General features: G+C 42.0%; 1 protein-coding gene across 1 annotated transcript in view; it reads right to left on the bottom strand.

Annotated features, from left to right (window-relative positions):
* The window catches only part of cfap65 (cilia and flagella associated protein 65), a 222,722-nt gene that overhangs the window by 168,957 nt on the left and 28,164 nt on the right, over positions 1-25,601 (bottom strand). Inside the window, exons 5-8 of the mRNA XM_063049965.1 lie at positions 23,979-24,081; positions 13,078-13,244; positions 10,924-11,120; positions 7,929-8,074 (exon numbers count right to left, since the gene is read on the bottom strand). Of these exons, the coding sequence (XP_062906035.1) occupies positions 7,929-8,074; positions 10,924-11,120; positions 13,078-13,244; positions 23,979-24,081 (613 nt within the window). The remainder of the gene's footprint in view (positions 1-7,928; positions 8,075-10,923; positions 11,121-13,077; positions 13,245-23,978; positions 24,082-25,601) is intronic.

Raw genomic sequence — 25,601 nt, forward strand, 5'->3', positions numbered from 1 at the left:
AGATTTGTATGGAGTGATCTTTGCCAGGAGGCATTTGAACGTCTGAAAACTATCCTGTGTTATCATCCTGTGCTCAAAGCACCTGATTTTTCAAAACCATTCTCTATAGCAACAGACGCTAGTGACAAAGCTGTTGGGGCAGTACTGTTACAGAAAGGTGAGGATGACATTGAACACCCAGTAGCTTATTTCTCAAAGAAATTTAATGGGCACCAGAAAAATTATTCCACTGATGAAAAGGAATTAACCAGCACTTATTCTGACCTTAACAACATTCTGAAGTCTATGTTTCTCCTGCCCAGAGACCACTTGTGGTTTACACGGATCACAATCCGTTGGTGTTCCTAACTAAGATGAAGATTAAGAATAGAAGGTTATTAAATTGGAGTCTGACATTGCAAGAATATGACTTGAAAATCAAACATGTGAAAGGTACTGACAATATTATAGCTGATTATTTATCCAGATGTTAAGTTAGAAATCGTACACGTTTTTGCTCTGTTATCTGATGATTATACATGTATTGTTTCAAACTCTGTAATTTACATTTAAACTAAAATTTTGCCTGTGTCAAAATTTTTTTTGAAAGGAAGGGGGCGTGATGAGTTACCCCTATGAGCTGTGCTTTTAAAAAAAAGAGCGAGAGCATTGTGGAACACAGACAACCTTGTTAAAAAGAGAGAGAGGCGAAGACTGCTCACAGTTTATACTTCCTACAAGGATATAGGCAGCTTCCAAATTCTTACAGAGAGAGAAGGGAGGGGCTGCTTGATGGACAGCTAATATTCAGCACGGTGAGATAAATAGAAGGTCAGCTGTTAGACCTAGAGACACATGGTTTTGGACACTGAATGAGCTTTGTTGTGCCCACAGAAAAGGTGGGTTTTGGAGGATCAATCAGGCTCTCGCAGTGTGAAAAGGGTGTGACCCGTGGGGAGTTATTTGAGCGGTCAACCCTTGCCTGGGTTGATAATTCCACCACAGAAGAACGGTCCCCTTTGTTGTGGTCACAGTCGGTGACTTCTAAAGGATTTCAGAGGACAACGGGAAGATCGACGGCGTCAGCTCACCTGAAGACTCAAATCTCTCCCCCCTCCTCTCCATCACTACTCAACTCAATACCACGAACTGAACTGAACTTTACTCATCATCGTAAGACTATCTATTTACCCCTAGACTTGAAGAAGCTTGGTTTTCATATATTTCCACACTTACTTATATATATAATCATTGCTAACTTATTTGATATATCTGCATTTATATTACTGTATTGCGTAGTTACTAATAAATACTATTAGTTAATAGCAATACCGGACTACAAAGTGCTTTCCATCTCTGCTGGTTCTTTAAACCATCACAGGGTACGTGACAAAATAAACATAGAAACATAGAAAACCTACAGCACAATACAGGCCCTTTGGCCCAGAACGCTGTGCCAAACATGGACTTACTTTAGAAATCACCTAGGGTTACCCATAGCCCGCTATTTCTTAAGCTCCATGTACCTATCCAGCAGTCTCTTAAAAGACCCTATCGTATCCGCCTCCACCGCTGCCGCTGGCAGCCCATTCCACGCCCTCACCACTCTCTGCGTAAAGAACTTACCCCTGACATCTCCTCTGCACCCGCTTCCAAACACCTTAAAACTGTGCCCCCTCGTGTTAGCCATTTCAGCCCTGGGATATATATGCCAGAAAACAACAAGTATCATGAAACATGTAAGTGATAATAAACCTGATTCTGATTCTGACAATCTGTTTAGCAGGTCAAGAAGCATTGTTGGGAGAAAGAAATTGTCAATGTTTCAAATGATGTCCTGAGGCAGGGTTTCAACTCAAAACCTCACAAACCCTTATCCCCCACAGATAGTGCTCAACTCACTGAAGTCCTCTAGCAGATCATTTGTTGCTCCAGATTCCAGACTTTTGTCACTCCAACAAGATGAGAGTTGCTGGAAAAAGGCTTTGGGACTGGGATATCACATATTTATCAATCAGAAATGGTTTGACATCATCGATCAAGTCTAATTTTTTCACCTTTACCTATCCAAACAGGCTTGTGAAGACATTTTTCTTTTTACCAGATTCATAGGCAGACAGAAAATCTCATCCATGCTGACCAATATGCTGTCTAAGGCAGACCTATTTGACCCATACTGTATCTCTCCAAACCAGGTGATCCCAACCTTTTTTATGCCATGGACCATATCATTAAACCGCTGACCCCTGAGAAACATCACAAGTCATCGGCAGCCAATCAGAATATGCCCTCTTTATTCCCACTCTTTGCCTCCTGCCAGTCAGCCAGACTTCTATCCATTCTGGATTCTTTCCTGTACTACCATGGGCTCTTATCTTGTTAAGCATCCTCATGTATGGCACCCGGTTGAATGTCTTCTGAAAATCCAAGTAAACAATATCCACTGACTCTCCTTTGTCTATCCTGCTTGTTATTTCCTCAAAGAATTCCAACAGATTTGTCAGGCAATATTTCCCCTTAAGGAAACCATGCTGACTTCAGTCTACTTTATCATCTGCATCCAAGTATCCTTCAACCTCATCCTTAATAATGGAATCCAACAACTTCCCAACCACTGAAAAGGAGAGAACGTGTACAGTGTGTGAAGCTTTGATTATGTTGGCAGCTCTACTGAGGAACCAAGAAATGTGGACAGAATAAGTGGAGAGGAGGCTGATTTCTGTGACATCCTGAGCTGTGTCCACAATCCTCTGCAGTTTTTCACACAAGATGCTGGAAGAACTCAGCATTTTGTGTGTGTTACTCAAGATTTCCAGCATCTGCGGAACCTTTCATGTTTCTGGACTTTCTTAAGGTCATGGACAGAGCAGTTGTCATACCAAGCAACGATGCATCCGAATAGGATGCTTTCCATGGTGCGTCATGAAAATCGGTGAGGGTCAAAGTGGACGTTCCAAGTTCTGACTTGTCTGCTGCTGAAAATGAACACGTTACAACTGTAGCAGTGAAAGGTGCTCATGGGTATATTTAAAGCAGAGGTTGATAGGTTCTTGATTAGTCAGGGTGTCAAAGTTTATGGGGATAGGCAGGAGAATGCAGTTGAGCCATGAGCCTTGTTGATGATGAGCACATTGTATATATGGCTTCCCCAGTTTCTGAACTATAGTAACCCAGAGCAAGTAGCAGGAATTGAATCTTCTTATGGCAAAATTATGAGGAAGAATGATCCCACTGAAACATAATAAAATATCTAGATAGAGTGGACATGGAAAGGATATTTCCTATCGCAAGGGAGTCTAGGACCAGAGGCACAGGCTCAAAATAGAAGGACTTCTTTTTAGAACAGAGATGAGGAGGAATTTCTTTAGACAAAGGATTGTGAATCTATGGAACTCATTGCCACAGACAGCTGTAGAGGCCAAGTCATTTGGTATATTTAAAGCAGGGATTGATAGATTCTTAATTAGTAAGGCGTCAAAGAATACGTGCAGAAGGAAGGAGAATGAGGTTGAGAGGGATAATAGATCAGCCATGATCAAATGGTGGAGCATACTCAGTGTCTTAGAGTCATATAACACTAAAACACAGAAACAGGCCTTTCAGCCCATCTAGTCTGCAACAAACCAGTAAACTGCTTAGTCCCATCGACTTGCACCCAAACCATAGCCCTCCATATGCCTCTCATTTATTTACTAATCTAAATTTTGCTTAAATGTAGAAATCAATCCCACCTTCCCCACTTGAGCTGGCAGCTCATTGCATACTCTCACCTCCCTCTGAGTGAAGAAGTTCCCTCTCATGTTTCCCTTCAACATTTCACTTTTCACCCTTAACCCATTACCTCTAGTTGTAGTCTCACCCAACCTCAGTGGCAAAAGTCTGCTTGTATTTACCCTATCTACAACCCTCATAATTTTGTATACCTCCCCTCAATCTTCTAAGTTCTAGGAAATAAAATCCTAACCTATTCAACCTTTCCGACAACTCATGTCCTCAAGTCTCAGTAACATTGTAAATTTTCCCTGCACTCTTTCAATATTATTTACATGTTTACTGTAAGTAGGTAAATAAAACTGGACACAAGACTCCAAATTAAGCCTCACCTATCTCTTAAATAATTTCCACATAACACCCCAACTCAATACATTGATTTATGCAGGTCAGTGTGTCAAAAACGTTCTTGTTACACCATCTACCTCTGACACCACTTTCAAAGAATTATGGACTTGTATTCCCAGATTCTTCTGTGCTACCGCACTCCTCAGTACCTTACCATTCACTGTGTAAGACCTACCCTGGTTGGTGCTCCGAAAGTGCAACACCTCACACTTGTCTGCATTATATTCCATCTGCAATTTTTCTAGCTGGCCCAGATACTGCTGCAAGTTTTGATAATCTTCCTCGCTGTCCACTACAACCCCAATCTTGGTGTCATCTGTAAATTTGCTGATCTAATTTACCACATCATCCAGATCATTGACCTAATCCAATTTACTAAATCATCTTCAATGCCAAGGGACTTAACCGTCTTAACCAGCCTTTCATGCAGTACTTTGTCAAAGGCCTTGTGAAAGACCATGCAGACAACATCCACTGCCTTGCCTTTATCAACTTTCCTATAACTTCCTCAAAAAGCTCTAAGACTGGTTAGACACGACTTACCATGCACAAAGCCACGTTGACTATCTCTAATCAGTTCCTGTCTATCCAAAAACATTTACATCCATTCCTTTAAAATACCTTCCAAAAGTTTCCCACTACATGGCCAAGTGGTTAAGGCGTTCGTCTAGTGATCTGAAGGTCGCTAGTTTGAGCCTCAGCTATGCCAGCGTGTTTGTGTCCTTGAGCAAGGCACTTAACCACACATTGCTCTAGTGTCTGTGCGAGGAGTGGCGCCCCACACAGACTTCCAATCTGTGCCTTGTAAGGCATGAAAATGCCCGACGCAGGCCTATCATGGTCTGAGTCGACATTTCTCCCCGCCCCCCCCCCCCCGCAATATGAGGCACTCCGGCCTACGATTTCCTGACTTATTTTTAGAGCCTTCCTTAAACAACAAAACAATGTTAGCTATCTCCCAGTCCTTCGGTACCTCATTTACGGTTAAGGATGTTCTAAACGTCTCTGCTAGGACACCTGTAATTTCAGCACTGAGCTCCCACGGGGTCCAAGGGAAAACATTGTCAGGCCCTAAGGACTTGTCCACTCTAACATGTCTCAAGACAGCAAACACCTCCTTCTCCTTAACCTGTATAGGGTCCATGACCTCAAATCTGTATTGACTCTCATCTATAGACTCTGTGTCCATCTTCTGAGTAAATATAGATGCAGAAAATTCACAAGTTCTCCCCCTTCTCTTCCAGCTCCACAAAGATGACCACTCTGATCGTCCAGAGAACCAAGGTTGTCCTTTGCTATGCTTTCACTCTTAATATATCTGTAGAAGCCCTTAGGATTCTCCTTCACCTTGTCTGCTATAGCAAGCTCACATCTTCTTTTAGCCCTCCTGATTTCCTTCTTAAGTGTTCTCTTGCATTTATTATAGTCAATTACCTCATTTGTTTCTGCCTGCCTATACCTGCTCTGCACCTCCCTTTTTATCTGAACCAGGAGCTCAATCTCCTTCAAAAACCAAGGTTCCCTAAACCTGTTATCCTTGCCTTTTATTCCTTCAGGAACAGAAAAACTCTGTTCTCTCAGAATTTCACTTTTGAAGGCCTCCCACTTACCAAGTACACCCTTGCCAGTAAACAACCTATCCCAAACCAGATCCTTTCTGATACCATCAAAACTGGCCTTTCTTCAATTTAGAATCTCAACCGGAGGACCAGGCCTATCTTTTGCCATAATTACCTTGAAATGACCGGCATTATGATCACTAGATGCAAAGTATTCCCCTACACATATATATGTCATGTGCCCTGGCTCATTCTCAAACAGGAATTCTAGTATCGCACTCTCTCTAGTTGGGACTCCTACATACTAATTAAGGAAACTTTCCTGAACATATTTGATAAACTCTTTCCCATCCAGCCATTTTACAGTATGGGAGTCCCAGTCAATAGTTGGACAGTTAAAATCACCTAGTATCACAACCTATAAAAGTTGCCGGTGAATGCAGCAGGCCAGGCAGCATCTATTGGAAGAGGTCCAGTCGATGTTTCGGGCCGAGACCCTTCGTCAGGACTAACTGAAAGAAGAGCTAGTAAGAGATTTGAAAGTGGGAGGGGGAGGGGGGAGATCCAAAATGATAGGAGAAGACAGGAGGGGAGGGAAGGAGCCAAGAGCTGGACAGTTGATTGGCAAAAGGGATATGAGAGGATCATGGGACAGGAGGCCTAGGGAGAAAGAAAAGGGGGAGGAGGGGAAAAAGCCCAGAGGTTGGGCAAGGGGTATAGTGAGACGGACAGAGGGAGAAAAAGGAGAGAGAGAAAAAGAATGTGTGTATTTTAATAAATAACGGATGGGGTACAAGGGGGAGGTGGGGCATTAGCGGAAGTTTGAGAAGTCAATATTCATGCCATCAGGTTGGAGGCTACCCAGACGGAATATAAGGTATTGTTCCTCCAACCTGAGTGTGGCTTCATCTTTACAGTAGAGGAGGCCATGGATAGACATATCAGAATGGGAATGGGATGTGGAATTAAAATGTGTGGCCACTGGGAGATCCTGCTTTCCCTGGCGGACAGAGCGTAGGTTTTCAGCGAAACGATCTCCCAGTCTGCGTCGGGTCTCGCCAATATATAGAAGGCCACATCGGGAGCACCGGACGCAGTATATCACCCCAGCCAACTCACAGGTGAAATGTCGCCTCACCTGGAAGGACTGTCTGGGGCCCTGAATGGTGGTGAGAGAGGAAGTGTAAGGGCATGTGTAGCACTTGTTCCGCTTACAAGGACAAGTGCCAGGAGGGAGATCGGTGGGGAGGGATGGGGGGGACGAATGGACAAGGGAGTCATGTAGCGAGCGATCCCTGTGGAAAGCAGAGGGGAGGAAAGGAAAGATGTGCTTAGTGGTGGGATCCCGTTGGAGGTGGTGGAAGTTACGGAGAATAATATGCTGGACCCGGAGGCTGGTGGGGTGGTAGGTGAGGACAAGGGGAACCTTATTCCTAGTGGGGTGGTGGGAGGATGGAGTGAGAGCAGAAGTGTGTGAAATGGGGGAGATGTGTTTGAGAGCAGAGTTGATGGTGGAGGAAGGGAAGCCCCTTTCTTTAAAAAAGGAGAACATCTCCCTCGCCCTGGAATGAAAAGCCTCATCCTGAGAGCAGATGCAGCAGGTGCAGTGTGTTGCTTGAAATTCCAGCATCTGCAGATTTTCTCGTGTTTACTATCACAACCTTATGTTTCTTGCAGCGGTCTGTGATCCCTCCACAAATTTGCTTCTCTAAGTCCCTAGGACTGTTGGGTAATCTATAATATAACCCCATTAATGTGGTTATACCTTTCTTATTCCTCAGCCTCACAAGACAAGTTCTCCAGTCTGTCCTGACTGAGCACTCCCATGACATTTTTCCTGACTAGTATTGCCACCTCTCCCCCTTTTTCCCTCCCACTCAATCATGTCTAAAACAACAGAACCCTGGAGCATTGAACTGCCAGTCCTGCCCCTCCTGCAACCAAGTCTCACTAATGGCTATAATGTCATAATTTGAGTGCTAATCCATACCCTAAGCTCATCCACCTTTCCTACAATACTCTTTGTATTGAAATATAGAGAGCTCAGAACATTAGTCCCACCATGCTCGACCTTTTGATTGCTGACTTTGTAACAACATCTTTTTCCACAACCACTCCACTATCTGTTCTAGCACTCTGGTTCACATCCCCTGCAGCTCTAGTTTAACCTCAGTGGAAGGAATGACTTAATTCTACTCCTATGTCTTATGATCTAAAACCTTGACTCTTTACTAACTATGAATCCTCACATCGGCATTTGGAAACACTTACTATTGAGTAGTTGTGAATCTCCACGTACTTCTCTACTGTGCTGCCAACAGCAACATGTCCAAAATGTAGGATGCTGTGCATGTCATCCTGACCAGACACCTGGCTCACTTCGCCTGGCACACTTATCAACAGGTGTGGAAACTTGGCTGTGGAATAGAAGAATGTGATTAGAACAAATTACATTCTGTGTTTCAGCTGCAGTTCAGTGACTAACACCTCTGTCTGGCTCATTTCTCAAGGTGACATAGTGGTGGTAAGGATATGCCACATGTCAGATTGCGATGCTTTAATTTATGGCCTTCCAAAAATGCATTAGTTTTAATAGATAATTACCTTAGGAGAGGAGAATAGATCATGGAAGAAAGAGAAAAAGGAAGGGAACCAGAGGGAGGAGGTGGGCAGATGAGGAGAAGGGAGAGGATAATCAGAATGGCAAATGGAAAAGGAGAGAAGGAGGGAGGGAGCAGAAATTACCAGAAGTTGGAGAAATCAGTGTTCATGCCATCAGGTTGGAGGCTAGTCAAACAGAATATGAGGTGTTGCTCCTCTAATTTACATTTAACATCATCTTTTTTCTTATTGTTATATAATTAACCCAAATTAAGTGCAGGTATCAGCACTGGGTAAAGATCTTCCTTCAAAAGCAAGTCTAGAACTAAGTGCCTCTAATCCCAAGGTGGCTGATGAGGCCATTATGGGAAATAAAACTTTTATAGGATATAAGAGCAAGGATCCAATGCTGAGGGTTTATGAGACATTGGTCAGACCGCACTTGGATCATTGTGAGCAGTTTTGAGCTCCTTATTGAAGAAAAAATGTGCTGGCATTGGAGAGGGCCCAGAGGAGGTTCATGAGAATGATTCTGGGAATGAAAGGGCTAATGTATGTGGAGAGTTTCATGGCTCTGGCTCTGTTGTCACTGGTAGCAGAATGAGGGGTTGAGGGTGCGATCACTTTGAAAACTATCGAATATTGAAAGGCCTAGATAGAGTGGATGCAGAGAGGATATTTCCTATAGTGGGGAGTCTAAGACCAGATGGCACAGCCTCAGAATAGAGGGACATCCATTTAGAATAGAGGTGAAAAGGAATTTCTTTAGCCAGAGTGTGATGAATCTGTGGAATTGATTGCCATGGATGGACGTGGATCCAAGCCATTGAGTACATTTAAAGTGGAGGTTGATAGGTTTTTGATTTATAAGGGCATCAAAGGTTACAGGGTGAGGGATAAATAATCAGCCATGATAGAATAGCAGAGCAGACATGATAGGCTGAAAGGCCTAATTCTGCTCCTATGTCTAATGGTCTTATAGTCATTTCCAAATAAGTGACAATAGGATAGGTGGGTTGGTGCTTGTGAGGAAGGACACTATGAACCTGGACTGATTACACAATGGAGCAGCCTGTCATTCACTATTTCAAAGACAGTGTCCACCATATCCTAAACACGAGAAACTCTGCAAATGCTGGAAATGCTGGAAAGTAGGAGGGAGGAGAAGATGGCGGCACGACGCAGCGCGCACGGCCATTCCGAATGAATATCGATATGTGTAACTAGGAGGCCGTGCATCAATCCGGATTTGTTGGGGACAGCCGTGAAAGCGCAGAGGAACATCTGGAGCAACTTCTGAAATGCCTGCTTCGCTGCTGCTGCTGCTGTGCGTTCGAGAATCTCCAGAGACGTGGGCCCCAAATCCTCGGCTTTGGGTATCACCTGTTGCCAGGGCCGGGGTCGAAACGCTCGGCAGAGGTGGTGCTCGGTGCTTGGTGTCGAATAGGTGGTCGGAGGCTCGGAGTTTTTCGAACGGACTCAGAGTCAGACTGCGGTCAAATGCTTCCAGGATGCTGCATCGGCAAGTTGGCAGCACTGGGGGTTTACCTTCTGCGTGAGATGATGGGACTTTGAGAGACTCTGAGACTTTTACTGTGCCATGGTCTGTTCTTACCAAATTATGGTATTGCTTTGCACTGTTGTAACTACACGTTATAATTATGTGGTTTTTGTTAGTTTTTAAGTCGGTTTGTCATGTGTTTTCGTGATATCATTCTGGAAAAACATTTTTATCATTTCTTAATGCATGCATTACTAAATGACAATAAAAGGGGACTACGTGTCCTCATAATCATAATAATCATAAAAATCCAAATCAACACACACAAGTGCAGGAACACAGCAGGTCAGGCAGCATCTATGGAGATGAATAAACATTCGTGTTTCGGGCTGAGACAGTACTGAGAAGGCGGGGGAAGATGCCAGAATAAAAAGGTGGGGGGAGGGGAAGAAGGCTTGCTGGAAGTTGATGGGTGAAGTCAGGTGGATGGGAAAGGTAAAGGGCCTGAAACAGCGACTATTTGTTCATCTCCACAGATGCTGCCTGACCTGCTGAGTTCCTCCAGCATTTTGTGTGTGTTGCTTTGGACCACCGTATCTGTGTTAGTGGGATCATCACTCATGGTAACATTGTGATGGTAAGGATGTGCAAATGTCAAAACCCACATCACCTCTCAAGCAGGGCATAAAAAGTCTTAATGCACCACTTTATAATGAACAGTGATCAGGTTTCAATTCCCACCATTGAAAGTAAGGCATTATCCCTGGTTTCCTCCAGGTACTCTGGTTTCTTCCCAAATTCTAAAGATGTATGGTTAGGGTTACTAAGTTGTGAGTAAACTATGTTGGCGCCAGAAACATGGCGACAACTGCAGATTGCCCAGCACAATCCACGCTGATTTGATTTGACGTAAAGTGGCACATTTGACTGTATGTTTCAATATACATGTGGTAAATAAAGATAATTTTAACCTTAATCTTTAAAAACTAACATCAGACAATAATTTAAGGTTTCAAAGGTGAGTTGGATACATCTGGAAAAGCCCATATTTGCTTCTCCATAAATAACAGTGGGGAGGCATCCTCATTTGGGAAGTGACATATAAATACAAGACATTACTTCTTTTGTTATTGTATTACTTAAAGAGATGGAATTAGTGCTTACCTATACCTTGCAGCTTCATATACTTCTCATGGTCATTTTCACCAAACTTGCAAGTGGCAATTAAGTCAAACACTTTGGGGGTCTGGGGCTCAAACACGATCTTGATCTTGCGGTCACCAAACGGTGTCAAGGTGCCACTATTCGGGATTAAAATGAATGGACTCTGTACTTCAAAACGAAACGGAGTCAGGAGCTTACTGCAAAGGTAACAATGTGGGTAGAAATGTCAACAGAGAAACACCTTTATCATGGTGAAATATCCTAAGGCATTTACAAGAAACAAGAAGCATTAGGAACAGAAAAGGCCAAATGTCCCACAAACAAGGGAATATGCAGATGCTGGAAGTCCAAGCAACACACACAAAATGCTGGAGGAATTCAGCAGGCCAAGCAGCATCTATGGAAAAAAAGTATAGTCGATGTTTCCTCCAGCTTTTCCTGTGTGTTGCTTGGATGTCCCACAAGCCTGCTCTGCCATTAAATAAGATCATGACCAAACTGATTTTGGTCTCAAATCTACTTTCCCCATAGACTTAGTTCATCTACTTTAGCCTTGAACATACTTTCAGTGGCCATTTTATTAAGTACACCTGTACACCTGCTCATTAATGCAGTCTCATCATGTGGTAACAACTCAATGCAAAAAAACATGCAGACATGGTCAAGAGGTTCACTTGTTGTTCAGACCAAACATCAGAATGGGAAAGAAATTTTATCTAAGTGACTTTGGCCATGGAGTGATTGTAGGTGCCAGATGGGGTGCTTTGAGTATCTCAAAAACAGCTGATCTCCTGGGAATTTCAAGCACAATAGTATCTGGAGTTTACCTAGAATGGTGCAAAAACAAAGATCAACCAGTGAGTGGCAGTTCTTTTTAATGAGAAAGGTCAGAGGAGGATTTCCAGACTGGTTCAAGCTGAAAGGAAGGTGACAGTAACTCAAAGCTTTACAGTTATAGAAGGTCTTGCAAATACTGTACTTGATTCATCAAGTTCACCTCTTAGGACCACATCTTGGATAGAATGAAGCTTAATTTTCCAGAATGATGCCTGGACTCCAAATATTAGAAAAAATAAGATTCCACTTCCATAAGACCTTAAGGTACAGGATCAGAATTAAGCCATTTGGCCCATCGAGTCTGCTCCACCATTTCATCATGACTGATCAATTTTTCCTCTCAGCCCCAACTTCCTGCCTTCCCTACATATCCCTTCATGCCCTGACTAATCAAGACTCTATCAGCCTCTGCCTTAAATATACCTAAAGACTTGGCCTCCATGGCTGCTTGTGGCAATGAATTCCAAAGATTCACCACACTTCTGCTGAAGAAATTTAGAATATGAAGGGCTGATTTGATTGACATTTTCCAGACATTAAAATAATTACAGGATAAGCTTAAATTTAAGAGCACAACAAAATCCGTGTCAGGCTAGTCAAGAGGATAGTTGGAAACCATTTCTACTTACAACTTAGAAGAGTAGAACACAGGAACAGGCCCTTCAGCCCATGATGTCTGTACCAAATGCAATGCCATATTAAATTAAATTTCTTCTACACATGATCTATATCCATCTTTTTCCTTAACATTCATATGTCTATCTAAAATCCTCTCACATGCTTTTATTTTATCTGCTTTCACCATTCCCCAGGCGCATTGAGTTATGAGACCTTATTGGTTCCCAAAATTTTCGAGAGTATTCTTTACTCAAGTACCTATCCTATTATTTTTAAAGCCCCTTTTGACTGATCCTGCTATATTTACAGCCTATGCATTACAAGCACCCACTATTCTGTGTATAAACAAAATTTGCCCCAAACATCTTCAGATTTCTCCCCCACGTTAAACTTCTGCTGTTTAGTATTTGACATTTCTTCCCTGGGAAAAAAATTCCGAATGTCTACTTTATCTATGCTTCTGATAATTTTACAAACTTCTATCAGATCTAAAGAATATGTAAAGAAAGATTGAAACTTTCTCTGACATCAAGCAATAAATAGTGGTTCAAATATTTATTGTAATGCTAAGATTATGGAGCTTTGCTACCCAAAGAAAATCAAAGTAAAACAAGAATTCTAGGTTTAGGTAGAAATTAGGCATGATATTATTGAATGGCAGAATAGATGAATGATATTCAGGTTGTTTTTCAGTCTTACCTATTGTTTCGCAAGTGAAATGTAGTCACGGAGGTTTCAAAGATGGCGCACATTGGCAGGCACACCAAGTCAGGTAAATGTACATCTGGGAAGGGCAGAGAAGCTCGTAACAAAATAGAAAACGTACCGCCGTTTGTCTCAAACACAATCCGGTCCTCATATTCTTGCTGCAAGAAGACAAAGATCAGGTTAGATATACAGTATCTATCTGTAATGAACATAATAATTGTATTTTCACTGTAAGAAGATAAAAATAAACACATACACTTCAAAGGTCTTGATGAAGGGTCTTGGCCAAAAACACTGACCATGTATTCCCCTCCACTGATGTTATCTGACCCTTCAATATTTTGTGTGAGTAACTCTGCATTTCCAGCATCTGCAGAATCTCTTATGTTTACATACATTTCAATCCTTCATCATCCAGGATTTAATTCAGAACCCAATCTGGCCACTCCTAGTGTCATAGAATCAATGGTATATGCCATCCCCATCCTTTTCTCCATTTCAGTTTAAATCATTGATTCAGAACTCATTTCTATCAGAATTTTTATGGAGACTTTTAAGACTCCACCTGCACAATGGGTTGAGTATTATTGTACTTAAGTCAATGGACTAGAATTATCTGTAATATCTAGAACAGGCACTGCCTCAAGAAAGCAGTATCAAGATCCTCATCATCCAGGCCATGCCTTCTTTTCATAGTTACCATCAGGCAGAAGATACAGAAGCCTGAAAATCCCATACCACCATGTTCAAAGATCATAAGACCATAAGACATAGGAGCAGAATTAGGCTATTCGGCCCATCCAGTTTGTTCTGCCATTCAATCATGGCAGATCTTTTTTCCCCTCCTCAGCTCCACTCCCCAGCCTTCTGCCCATAACCTTTGATGCCGTGTCCAATCAAGAACCTATCAAGCTCTGTCTTAAATACACCCAATGACCTGGCCTCCACAGCTACCTTTGGTAATAAATTTCACAAATTCACCACCCTCTGGCTAAAGAAATTTCTCCACATCTCTGTTTTAAATGGACACCCCTCTACCCTAAGGCTGTGCCGTCTTGTCCTAGACTCTCCCACCATGGGAAACATTCTTTCCATATCTACTCTGTCTAAGCCTCTCAACATTTGAAAGGTTTCAATAAGATACGCCCTCATCCTTTTAAATTACGGCAAGTCAAACATTCCTCTTATGATAACCCTTTCATTCCCAGAACCATCCTTGTGAACCTCCTCTGAACCCTCTCCAATGCCAGGACATCGTTTCTTCAATGAGGGGCCCAAAACTGCTCAGAATACTCAAGGTGAGGCCTCATCAGTGCCTTATAAAGCCTCAGCAGCACTCCCCTGCTCTTGTATTCTAGACTTCTTGAAATGAATGTTAACATTGCATTTGTCTTCCCCACCACTGACTCTACCTGCAAGTTAACCTTTAGGGTGTTCTGCACAAGGACTCCCAAATCCCTTTGCATCTCAGATTTTTGGGTTTTCTTCCCATTTAGAAAATAGTCTTCACATTTATTTCTACTACCAAAGTACATGACCATGCATTTTCCAACATTGTATTTCATTTGTCACTCTCTTGCCCATTCTCTTAATCTGTGCAAGTCCTTCTGCAGCTTATTTGTTTCCTCAAAACTACCTGCTCCTCCACAAATCTTCATAACATCTGCAAACTTGCAACAAAGCCATCATCTAAATCCTTGATATACAGCATAAAAAGAAGCGGTCCCAACATCGACCCCTGTGGAGCACCACTAATCACTGGTAGCCAACCAGAAAAGGATCCTTTTTATTCCCACTTGCTGCCTCCTACCAATCAGCCAATGCTCTAACCATACTAGTAACTTTCCTGTAAAGCCGTGGGCTCTTAAATTGGTAAGCAGCTTCATGTGTGGCACTTTGTTAAAGGCCTTCTGTAAGTCTAAATATACAACATTCACTATATCCCCTTTATCTATCCTACATGTAATCTCCTCAAAGAATTCCAACAGGTTTGTCAGACAAGACTTTCCTTTAAGGAAACCATGTAGACTTTGTCCTATCTTGTCCTGTGTCACCAAGTACTCCATAACATCATCCTTAACAATTGACTCCAACATCTTCCCAACCACTGAGGTCATGCTAATTGGTCTATAATTTCCTTTCTGCTGCCTTCTGCTGCAGTGACATCTGCAATTTCCAGTCCTCTGGCACTGTGTCAGAGTCCAATGATTTTTGAAAGATCATTACTAATGCCTCCACAATCTCTACAGAACCTTTCAGAACCCTAAGGTGCAGTTCATCTGGTCCAGGTGACTTATGCACCCTTAGGTCTTTCAGCTTTTTGAGTACCTTCTCCCTTCACTTCCCTCGCACCCTTCAACATCTGGCACACTGCTAGTGTCTTCCACAGTGAAGACTGATGCAAAATACTCATTTGCCATCTTCTTGGCCCCTGTTAATATTTCTCCAGCCTCATTTTCTAGTGGTCCTATATCCACTCTCATTTCTCTTTTATTTTTTACATACTTGAAAAAACGTTTACTATCCATTTTGATATTGTTTGCTAGCTTGCTTTCATGTGTCATCTTCTCCCTCCTAATGATTCTTTTAGCTGTTCTCCATTAGGTTTTAAATGCTTGCCAAACCTCTGTCTTCACACTAATTTTTGCTTTGTTGTATTCCCTCTCTTTTGCTTTTACATTAGCTTTGACTTCCCTTGTCAGCCACGGTTGTACTATTTTGCCATTGGAGTATTTCTTCGTTTTTGGAATACATCTATCCTATACCTTCCTCATTGTTACCAGAAACTTGCACCATTGCTACTCTGCTGTCATCCTTCCAATCCAGCATCTCCTTCCAATTTACTTTGACCAACTCCTCTCTCATACCACTGTAATTTCCTTTACTGTATTGAAATACTGCTATGTCAGACTTTACTTTCTCCCTATCAAATTTCAAGTTGAACTCAATCATACTGTGATCACTGCCCTTTAAGGGTTCTTTTACCTTAAGCTTCCTAATCACCTCTGGTTCACTACATAACACCCAATCCAATGCAGCTAATCCCCTAGTAGGCTCAACAACAATCTCCTCTATAAAGCCATCTTGTAGGCATTCAACAAACTCACTCTCTTGAGATCCATTTCCAACCTGATTTTCCCAATCGACCTGCATGTTGAAATCTCACATGACTATCATAACATTGCCCTTTTGGCATGCCTTTTCTATTCCCTGTTGTAATCTGTAGCCCACGTCCCAGCTACTTTATATACCTGCCTTCAGGGTCCCTTTACCCTTGCAGTTCCATAACTCAACCCACAAGGACTCAATATCTTCTGATCCTATGTCACATCTTTCTACTGATTTAATGTTATTCTTTACCAGCGGAGCCACGCCACCCCCTCTGCCTACCTTCCTATCCTTCTAATACAATGTGTAACCTTGGACATTTAGCTGCCAACTACAACCATTCTTCAGCCCCAATTCAGTCATGGTCACATCCTACCTGACAATCTGTAACAAGATCATCCACCTTATTTCTTATACTCTGTGCATTGAGATATAACATTTGAGTTTTGTATTATCTACTCTTTTTGATTCTGTATCCCTAATGCACAGATTTTTACCCTGATATCTGCAATCATGTCCTATCATCTGCCTGCCCTTCCAGACAGCTTGACTGCATGCTACTTTGCTTTTTTACCATCCATCCTATCCTAAGTCCCTTCACTCTGGTTCCCATCCCCCTGCCAAATTGGCTTAAACCCTCCCCAACACTCCTGCTTCAACAAACCTGCTCGCGAGAATATTGGTTCCCCTCAAGTTCAGGTGCAACCCGTCACTTTTAAACAGGTCATACCTCCCCCAGAAGAGACCCAAAGATCTAAGAACCTGAAGCCCTGCCCCCTGCACCAGCTTCTTGGCCACGCATTAATCCGCCAAATCATTCTGTTTCTGCCCTCACTGGTGCATGGCACAGACGCCAACCCAGAAGATATTTCCTGGGAGGTCCTGCTTCTCAGCTTTCTACCTTGCTCTCTAAATTCTCTTTTCAGGATCTCTTTGCTTTTCCTTCCTATGTCATTGGTACCAATGCATACCAAGACATTTGGCTGCTCTCCCTCCCTCTCCAAAATGTTGCGGACGTGATCTGAGACATCCCTGACCCTGGCACCTGGGAGGCAACATACTACTCGGGTGTCCCATTCACGTCCACAGAATCTCCTGTCTGTTCCCCTGAGTCCCCAGTCATTACCATTCCCCTCTTCTCCCTCTTTCCCTTCTGTACCACAGACCTATGCTCAGTGTCAGTAACCTGGTCGTTATGACCACTTGATTATTTTGCATTAAAAGGCACTTTTTTGTCTAAATGCATTCTTTTTGTAAAAGTTTTGTACAATTTATGCTTATGCTTTACTTGTGAAAGCTTATCTGATGCTTTGTGCCTGTGATGCAACTGCAAGTAAGTTATTTGTTGATGCATATGTGCATACATGTACTTGTGCATATGACAATTAACTCAACCTTGACTTTGAAACACCAGAGAAAATATTCAAATTCTACTATGCTACTCTAAGTTTTGCAAACTGGAAGCAACAAATGTCGTTATACTGTCAGAAAATTCAGAAATGTCCTCTGAAAGAAGGAAACACATGCAGGGGATGTTTTCAGACATACAGGTGCAATTCTACACTGCCATTATAAACAGCATCCTCCCATCAGCCATTACTGTCTGGTTTGGTGCAGCATTCTCTCACAATATATGAAAACTACAGTGAACTGTCAGATCAACAGAAGCGGGTTGGAAAAATCCTTGCAGACACTACGCACTCAGAAAACAGCCTTTTCCTAAAGCTCTGTTCTGGAAAGCACTATAGGGCTATTAAAAAAAAAAATTCATGCATCTTAAAAGTTTCTTCACCGAGGCAGTTAATCAGATCAACCATTCTAGTTTTATTCAATATCCGTACTTTAACTCCTAATATAATTTTGTATATTTTCTTTATTCTTTATAATCGATGAATGTTGTTCTTTGTTGCATGTCACACCCTGACCTACACACCCTGCAAACTCCTAATACATGTAAATGTAAATGGTGAATAAAGTTGATCACTGATCTTAAGGTTGATCCGTGATAAGTACTGTTAAACTGCAATAAAACTCAGAAACGGCCTCTGAATGAAGGAAATCACATGCTTGTAAGCTTTGGAGGAGACAATGCCGCCTAACAGTGACTCCTTTGCTTCCATCTTTGTAAACCGCTCTATTTCCATCTTTAAATTCTCTATTTTTCCCTTTCAGGGTTCTTTTGAAGACCCTGACCTGGAGTAACATGCTGACTTCGGTTCTTTGCAGGAGTAGGACCTGCTCTCTGGGTTTCACAACTGGCCGTTATTCAATACGCCAAGGATGTGGCCGAAGAGATTAGCTCGCCTTCGAGGTTCCGGGATCTTGTGGCTCTGGAGACGGCCGGACCGAAGGTCGGTGTCCCAGCAGGAAATCGATGCAGCATGGGAGACAGAAGATCTCTGGCTATGTGCCCAGAGACCTGAGATCTTTGGGCACAGAGCTTGGAAAAAGCAACGCAATGGACTTTTAACATCAGAAATCAGAGAGTTGTTTGTTATGTATCCCCTCTCGCTGTGAAACAAAGACACCTCTTTCTCCCTTATTAGGGAGAGAGAGAGCCTGTGGTATGTTGGTCACGAGATGAACAAGTAGCCTTTGGGGTACTGCAAGTCTGTGTCTTTGCTGTTGCTTTGCTGCACGCTTGAGTGTTCAGTGGAAGGTGCCGATGCCCTTTTTTTGCTGGTGGGGGAGGGGAGGATCATTGTTTTGCTGCTGCTTACGCGTGGCAGAGGAGAACTGGGGTTCTAACATTTAACTGTCATACATTCTATGGGGGCACTCCTCTATTTTTGTGGATGATTGCAAAGAAAAAGCATTTCAGGGTATATATTATATACATTTCTCTGACATTAAATGTACTTTTGAAACCTTTGAAACCTTTGATCAGTACAATATTTGAATCCAGTCCCAAATCAATATGTACCTTTGGGTAACAAACATTCAGTTTGACCAATTCAGCAGGTTGAGCAGCTCCTCTGTGGAAAAAGGAATTGTCAATGTTCCAGGTCAAAACCATGCATCTGGACTGAGGGTGAAGATGACTGGAGAAGAAGGGAAGTGGTGAGACAAGAGTCCAAGGTGATTTGTGGACTGAGGAGAGGTGAAATTTGACAAGCAGGTTGCATTTGGAGTTACCTTCGGATGATTGTGGATGGGCAGTAGAATCTGAATGAGGTTTATAATCACTGTCTTACATGAAATGAAATTCAATTTTTGCACCAGCAGTACAAAGACAAAAAATACTCTACACTGTAAAATGAATATAATCCAAAACAAAGGTAGTGCTCACGGGCCGTTCAAAAATCTGATGACAGAGGGAGGAAGCTGGTCCTGAATTGTTGAGTCTGGATCTCTAGCTCCTGTACCTCCTCTTCAAAAGGAAAACTATTTATTCTTATTTTCTTGAATTTTCCTTCCATCTCTCTTCTTCCTTTACTATTATTCTATTTCTACATTTAATTTGACACCAACTTCCTTCTTTAATACTCCACATGTATAAAAAAAAGCATAACTAAAACTCTTACTTATCTAATCACAGACAGTATAATGGCTTCGGTTCCAGCCCCATTATATCCAAAGACCTTGCAAAATTTATTATCACCTTATCCATGCAGTCACTCAGAAACATCATCCATAACGGTCCACCTTAACCCAGTGTAATTCATACACATATCTCCATTGCTTTTAAAATGCATGTCCATAACTCAGTGTGACAAGCAGCATCTGTGGATGTTCTATGTTCTTAAAATGCTGGGAATATTCAGCAGGTCAGATAGCATTTGTGCAAAGAGAAACAGGTAATGTTCAGGTTTGGCATCCTTCATCAGAATCATTTTATTTTTCTGTGAAGGGCCACTGTAAAAGCCTTGCTGGAGAAAATTTTGGTTATCACTACCAAATGTGATCCCTGTGTTTAGATGGTCAGTCATCAGAACTCCCTGGCCAATTCCATTGGTGGGAATGATTAGACTGTGGTGAAAGGCACTGATTTATACTGGGGATTAAGGTTTTATAAGTTTCTTACAAGAAACACTTGCCTATAACTTGGATCTACTCTAATTTGCCTACCATCATAACAGTCAATAGCGGATGCTATTTAATTGACTCTTCACTCAATCCTGGAATATTTGGACAAAGAAGTTGCATACATCATGATGCTCTTCATTTCTTGGCATTCAATACTATCATCCCCTCAAAACTAGTCAATAAGTTTCAAGTCCTCGACCTCGATACCTCCTTGTGCAACTGGATCCTCGATTTCCTCACTTGGAGACTTCAGTCTGTTCCGATTGGCAAAAACGTCTCATCCACAATCTCCTTCAGCACAGATGCACAAGGCTGTGTGCTTAGCTGTGTTGCACTACTCGCATTTTCTTATGACTGTGAAGCTAAGCACAGATTCAACACCATATTTAAGTTTGCTTACGGCACCACTGCCGTAAGCCAAATGAAAGGTGGTGACCAATCAGTATATAGGAGGGAAATTCAAAATCTAGCCAAGTGGTGCCTCAACAACCTATCACTGAATGCAGCAAGACCAAGGTAATGATTATTGAGTTCAGGAGGAGGTAACCAGAGGTCCATGATTGGACCTCACTGGGGGATCAGAAGTGAAGAGGATCAGCAACTTTAAATAACCATTTCAGAGGATCTGTCCAGGTCCCAGCGCACAAAGTGCCATAACAGAAAGCACAGCAGTACCTCTACTTTCCCAGAAGTTTGCAAAATGGCCTTCATAAATCAATGTATTGAGTACAGAAGATGGGATGTTATGTTGAAGTTGTATAAGATGTTGGTGAGGCCTAATTGGAGTATTGTGTGCAGTTTTGGTTACCTACCAACAGAAAAGATGTAAACAAGGTTGAAAGAGTGCCTGAGTTATAAGGAAAGATTGAATAGGTTAGGACTCTGTTCTTTAGAACGTAGAAAATTGAGAGGAGATTTGATAGAGGTATACAAAATTATGAGGGTTATAGATAGGGTAAATGCAAACGAGCTTTTTCCACTGAGGTTGGGTGGAACTACAACCAAAGGTCATGGCTTAAGGGTGAAAGGTGAAAAGTTTAAGGGGAACATGAGAGGAAACTTCTTCATTCGGAGGGTTGTAAGAATGTGGAATGAGCTGCCAGCACAAGTGGTCTGAGTAAGCTCGATTTCAATGTTTAAGAGAAGTCTGGATAGATACATGGATAGTAGGGATATAAAGGACTATGTTTCCAGGTGAAGGTCATTGGAAGTAGGCAGATTAAATGGTTTTGGCATGGACTAGATGGCCCAGCTTCAGTACTGTACTTCTCTATGACTCTCCATGTCATCTAAAACTTCAAACTAACTTCTATAGGTGTGTGGTATGATGTTCTGGTATGGAAACACCAATGCCCTTGTATGAAAAAGCCTACAAAAAGTAGTTGATAAGGCCTAGTCCATCACAGGTAAAGCCCTCCTCACCTTGGTGCTGTTTCAGGAAAGCAGCATCCATCATCAGGGACCCCCACCACCCAGGTCATGCTCTCTTGTCGCTGCTGCCATCAGGAAGAAAGTACAGGAACCTCAGGACCCCAACCACCAGGTTCAGCACAGTTATTACCCCCTCAGCCAATAGGGACTTGAACCACAGGAGATAACTTTACTCAACCTCACTGGCACCATCACTGAACCGTTCCCACCAAACTGGGATCACTTTCAAAGACACTTCATCTCACATTCTTGATATTGGCTTATTATATTATTATTATTATTCCTCTTTCTTTTTTGTATTTGCACAGTTTGGTGCCTTTTTGTACGTTGGTTGTTGTCCACCCTGTTGTGTGTGGTCTTTCATTGATTCTATTTTGTTTTTTCGTATTTATTGTGATTGCACGCAAAAGATGGAATCTCGGGATTGTATAATGTGACATATATGTACTTTAACAGTAAATTCATTTTGGACTTATGTAGTCCCTTATTGACAATGCAGACAACCTCTGACTCCACTTGTTTGGGAATGAGACTGAGGATATTCGGGATGGAACAACCCACGGTTGTCTTCTTTTCCCACCTGGCCCTGGGTCTACCCGTAGGCTAAGTGTGTCATTCTGCTCTTTCTCCAGCTCAGCTGATACCTTGGATACCTCTATTGAGTAACCTCTCATCCTGCTTCATTCCAAATAGTAAGACCCTAGCTCAGTCAACTTATCCTCATAAAACATACTCTCTAATCCAAGCAGCATCCTGGTAAATCTCCTCTGTACCCTCTCGAAAGCTTCCACATCCTTCCTGTAATGAGACGACCAGCACTGAACACAATATTCCAATTCTGGTCTAACCAGGGTTTTATAGAGCTGCAAGTACCTCATAGCTCTTGAACTCAATATTCAACTAATGAAGGCCAAACACCAGTTAGAAACCTATCAACTTGCACAGCAACTTTGAGGGATCTTTGCATGTGGACCCCAAGATCCGTCTGTTCCTCTACATTGCTAAGAATCCTGCCATTAAACCTGTATTCTTCAAATCGACTTTCCAAAAAGAATTACTTCACATTTTTTGGGTGGAACACCATCTGCCACTTCTCAGCTGAGCTCTGCATCTTATCAATGTCCTGTTGCAACCTACGACAACCTGCAAACTCACTAACCCACCATTCCAGTTCATCATCCAAGTCATTTATAAAACTCACAAACAGCAAGGATCTAGAACAGATCCCTGTGGAACACCACTGCTTCCCAACCTCCAAGCAGAAAATGCTTCATCTACAACCACTCTTTGCCTTCTATGGGCTAGCCATTTATGAATCCAACACAGCCAAGTTTCTCTGGATCCCATGTCTCCTGTCTTTCTGAATGAACCTACCATGGGAAACCTCACCAAATGCCTTACTAAAATCCATACTACATCCACTGCTCCACCTTCATCAATGTACTTTGCAAATTCTCAAAAAATTCAAAAAGTTTGTGAGAGATGATCTACCCTCACAAAGCCATGTTGACTCTCCCTAATAAGACTATACTTGCCCAAATGATGTCTTTAAGAATCTTATCCAATAAATTGTCCATCAATTAAGTATGACTCACTGGTATATAGGTTCAAGGGTTATCTCAATTCCCTTTCCTAAACAAAGGAATAACATTTGCCATCTTCCAAACATCTGGGACTACTGCTGTGGCCAGTGAGGACACAAAGATCATCACCAAAGGTGCAGCAATCTCTTCCTTCTCTTCCAGTTCTTCCAGTAGTAGCCTGGGATATACTTCCTTCAGATCCAGGGACTTAACTATCCTAATGTTTTTCAAAAGTTCCAGTACATCCTCTTTATTAATGTCAACATGTTCTAGCATATTAGTCTGTTTAATGCCATCCTCACAAATGTTAAAGTTCCTCTCACCGGTGAATACTGAAGCAAGGTATTCATTAAGGACCTCTCCTACTTCATCCGACTCCGGGCACACCTTTCCTCTTCCATCCCTAATCAGTCCTACCCAGCTACCTTGTAACTCTCCGGGCCACCAGTCCGATCCTTGCTTGCTAAACCTAAGTATTGGCATAAATAACAAATATCTCAAAAAGAAAAGGGGGAGGGTAGTAAAAAGCAGTTAGGAATTTTTAACCTGTGAATCCAGAAATGTCATCTTTATGCCATGAAATGCAGCAATATAATACACAGGTAAAATCTTCCAAGTAATACATGAGGTTCCAGTGTAGCATTAGCCAGACATCTGTAAGTACATCCAGGGTAGATGTCAAAAAGGGATTGATTATAATGATAAATTAACCTTATAAGGAAAATGTAAAACAATTTTTGTTACCTTCTCAACAGCACAGAAAGTGACTGGCAAAGAGTATGAAGTTCCTGGACTCAAGACCACTGGCTGTGGGAATAGTGTAGTGAAGAATTTAGTTGATGGGGGCCTGGGAAACAAAAAAAGCCAAACATAAATTTATTTTATTTATTTTTTATTTAGCGATACAGCACAGTAACAGACCCATCCAGCCCAATGAGACCAGACTGTCCAATTACACCCATGTGACCAATTAACCTACTAACCCATACATCTTGGGAATGTGGGGGGGGGGTCAGGGTGGGGGAGAACCAGAGCACCCAGAGGATATCTACATGGTCACAGGGAGAATGTACTAACTTGCTACAGTGGCTGAATTGAATCCAGGTCACTGGTGCTATAATACCATTAAGCTAACCGTCACGCTACCAGTTTAGATTTGGATTCTATTTCAGGATCCAAGCATTTACCACACATCCCTAACACCTTTCAGAAGTTTATGGTGAGCCAAACTTGCTGCAATGCTTCTGGTGAAGGTACATGCACAGACTTAAACACAAGAGGTTCTGCAGGTGCTGGAAATCCAAAGAAATACACACAAGCAGCTTCGATAGGAGGGATAATGAATCAGCTATGATGGAATGGCAGAGCAGACTTAATGCTGCCCCTATGTCTTATGGTCTAAAATGCTGGAAGAACCCAATGGGTCAGGCAGCTTCCAGTATTTTTGTACATTGAAGCAGGACAGGTGAGGCATAGACACCAAAGTTTGACTGATGAAACCTGGATGAACACAATAGGTGAGAATCAAAGGAGAGGTGACATTCCAATAAAGCAGAAGGGGAATGAAAAATAATTGAATTAATAAAGAAGTATGAAATGATTGAGGTATTCATTTTTGTGAACAGACCTTATAAAAATGGCAAGGCTTTGGTAAGGGGAGAGGGGATTTACTAGAATAGTACCAGGGCTAAAGGGTTTCAATTGTACAGAAAGATCAGATCAACTAGGATCGTTACCCTTAATTTAGAAGGGGTTACAGAGAAATTTAATGGTTCAAGATCATAAAGGGTAAATTAAAGTAATTGTAGAAAAGCCAGAGGCAAGAGAAGGAAATATTATAACATGCAATACTGTTTAAGAGTTTGAAAATTAAATGAAATTTTGCAAGACCAGGCGAAGCTGATCCGATTGCACAAATCTTTCAAAGAATCCACAAAGGAACAAGGGATTGAATGTGCTATAAGATTCCATGATTCCATTAGAGTTATAGAATCATAGAGTCAAACAGCACCACAACACAGAGGCAGGCTCATCAGCCCATCTAGGCTGTGGCAAAATATTTTTCTGCCTAGTTCTGCCAATCTGCACCTGAACCATAGCCTATATCTCCCTCCCATTCAAGTACCTAACGAAACCTCTCAAATTAGTGTCTAAAAAATGTGCATAATTGGTTGTGAAAGGTGCTCAGCAAATGCAAGCCTTTTGTAAAATTAAATGGTCGAGTAAGTCTCCACAGTAAGTTACAAGATTTGAGGATAGATTGATTTATGTTAAACATGCCCAGTCATGTAGCTCCAGAATCCCAGTAATCTGGCCCTTGTGGCACAGTCCTATTTTCTTATGATTAAGCTAGCAATTTGAAGTTGG

Source organism: Mobula hypostoma, chromosome 6 (assembly GCF_963921235.1).
Source record: "Mobula hypostoma chromosome 6, sMobHyp1.1, whole genome shotgun sequence".
NCBI classification, from domain to species: Eukaryota; Metazoa; Chordata; class Chondrichthyes; order Myliobatiformes; family Myliobatidae; genus Mobula; species Mobula hypostoma.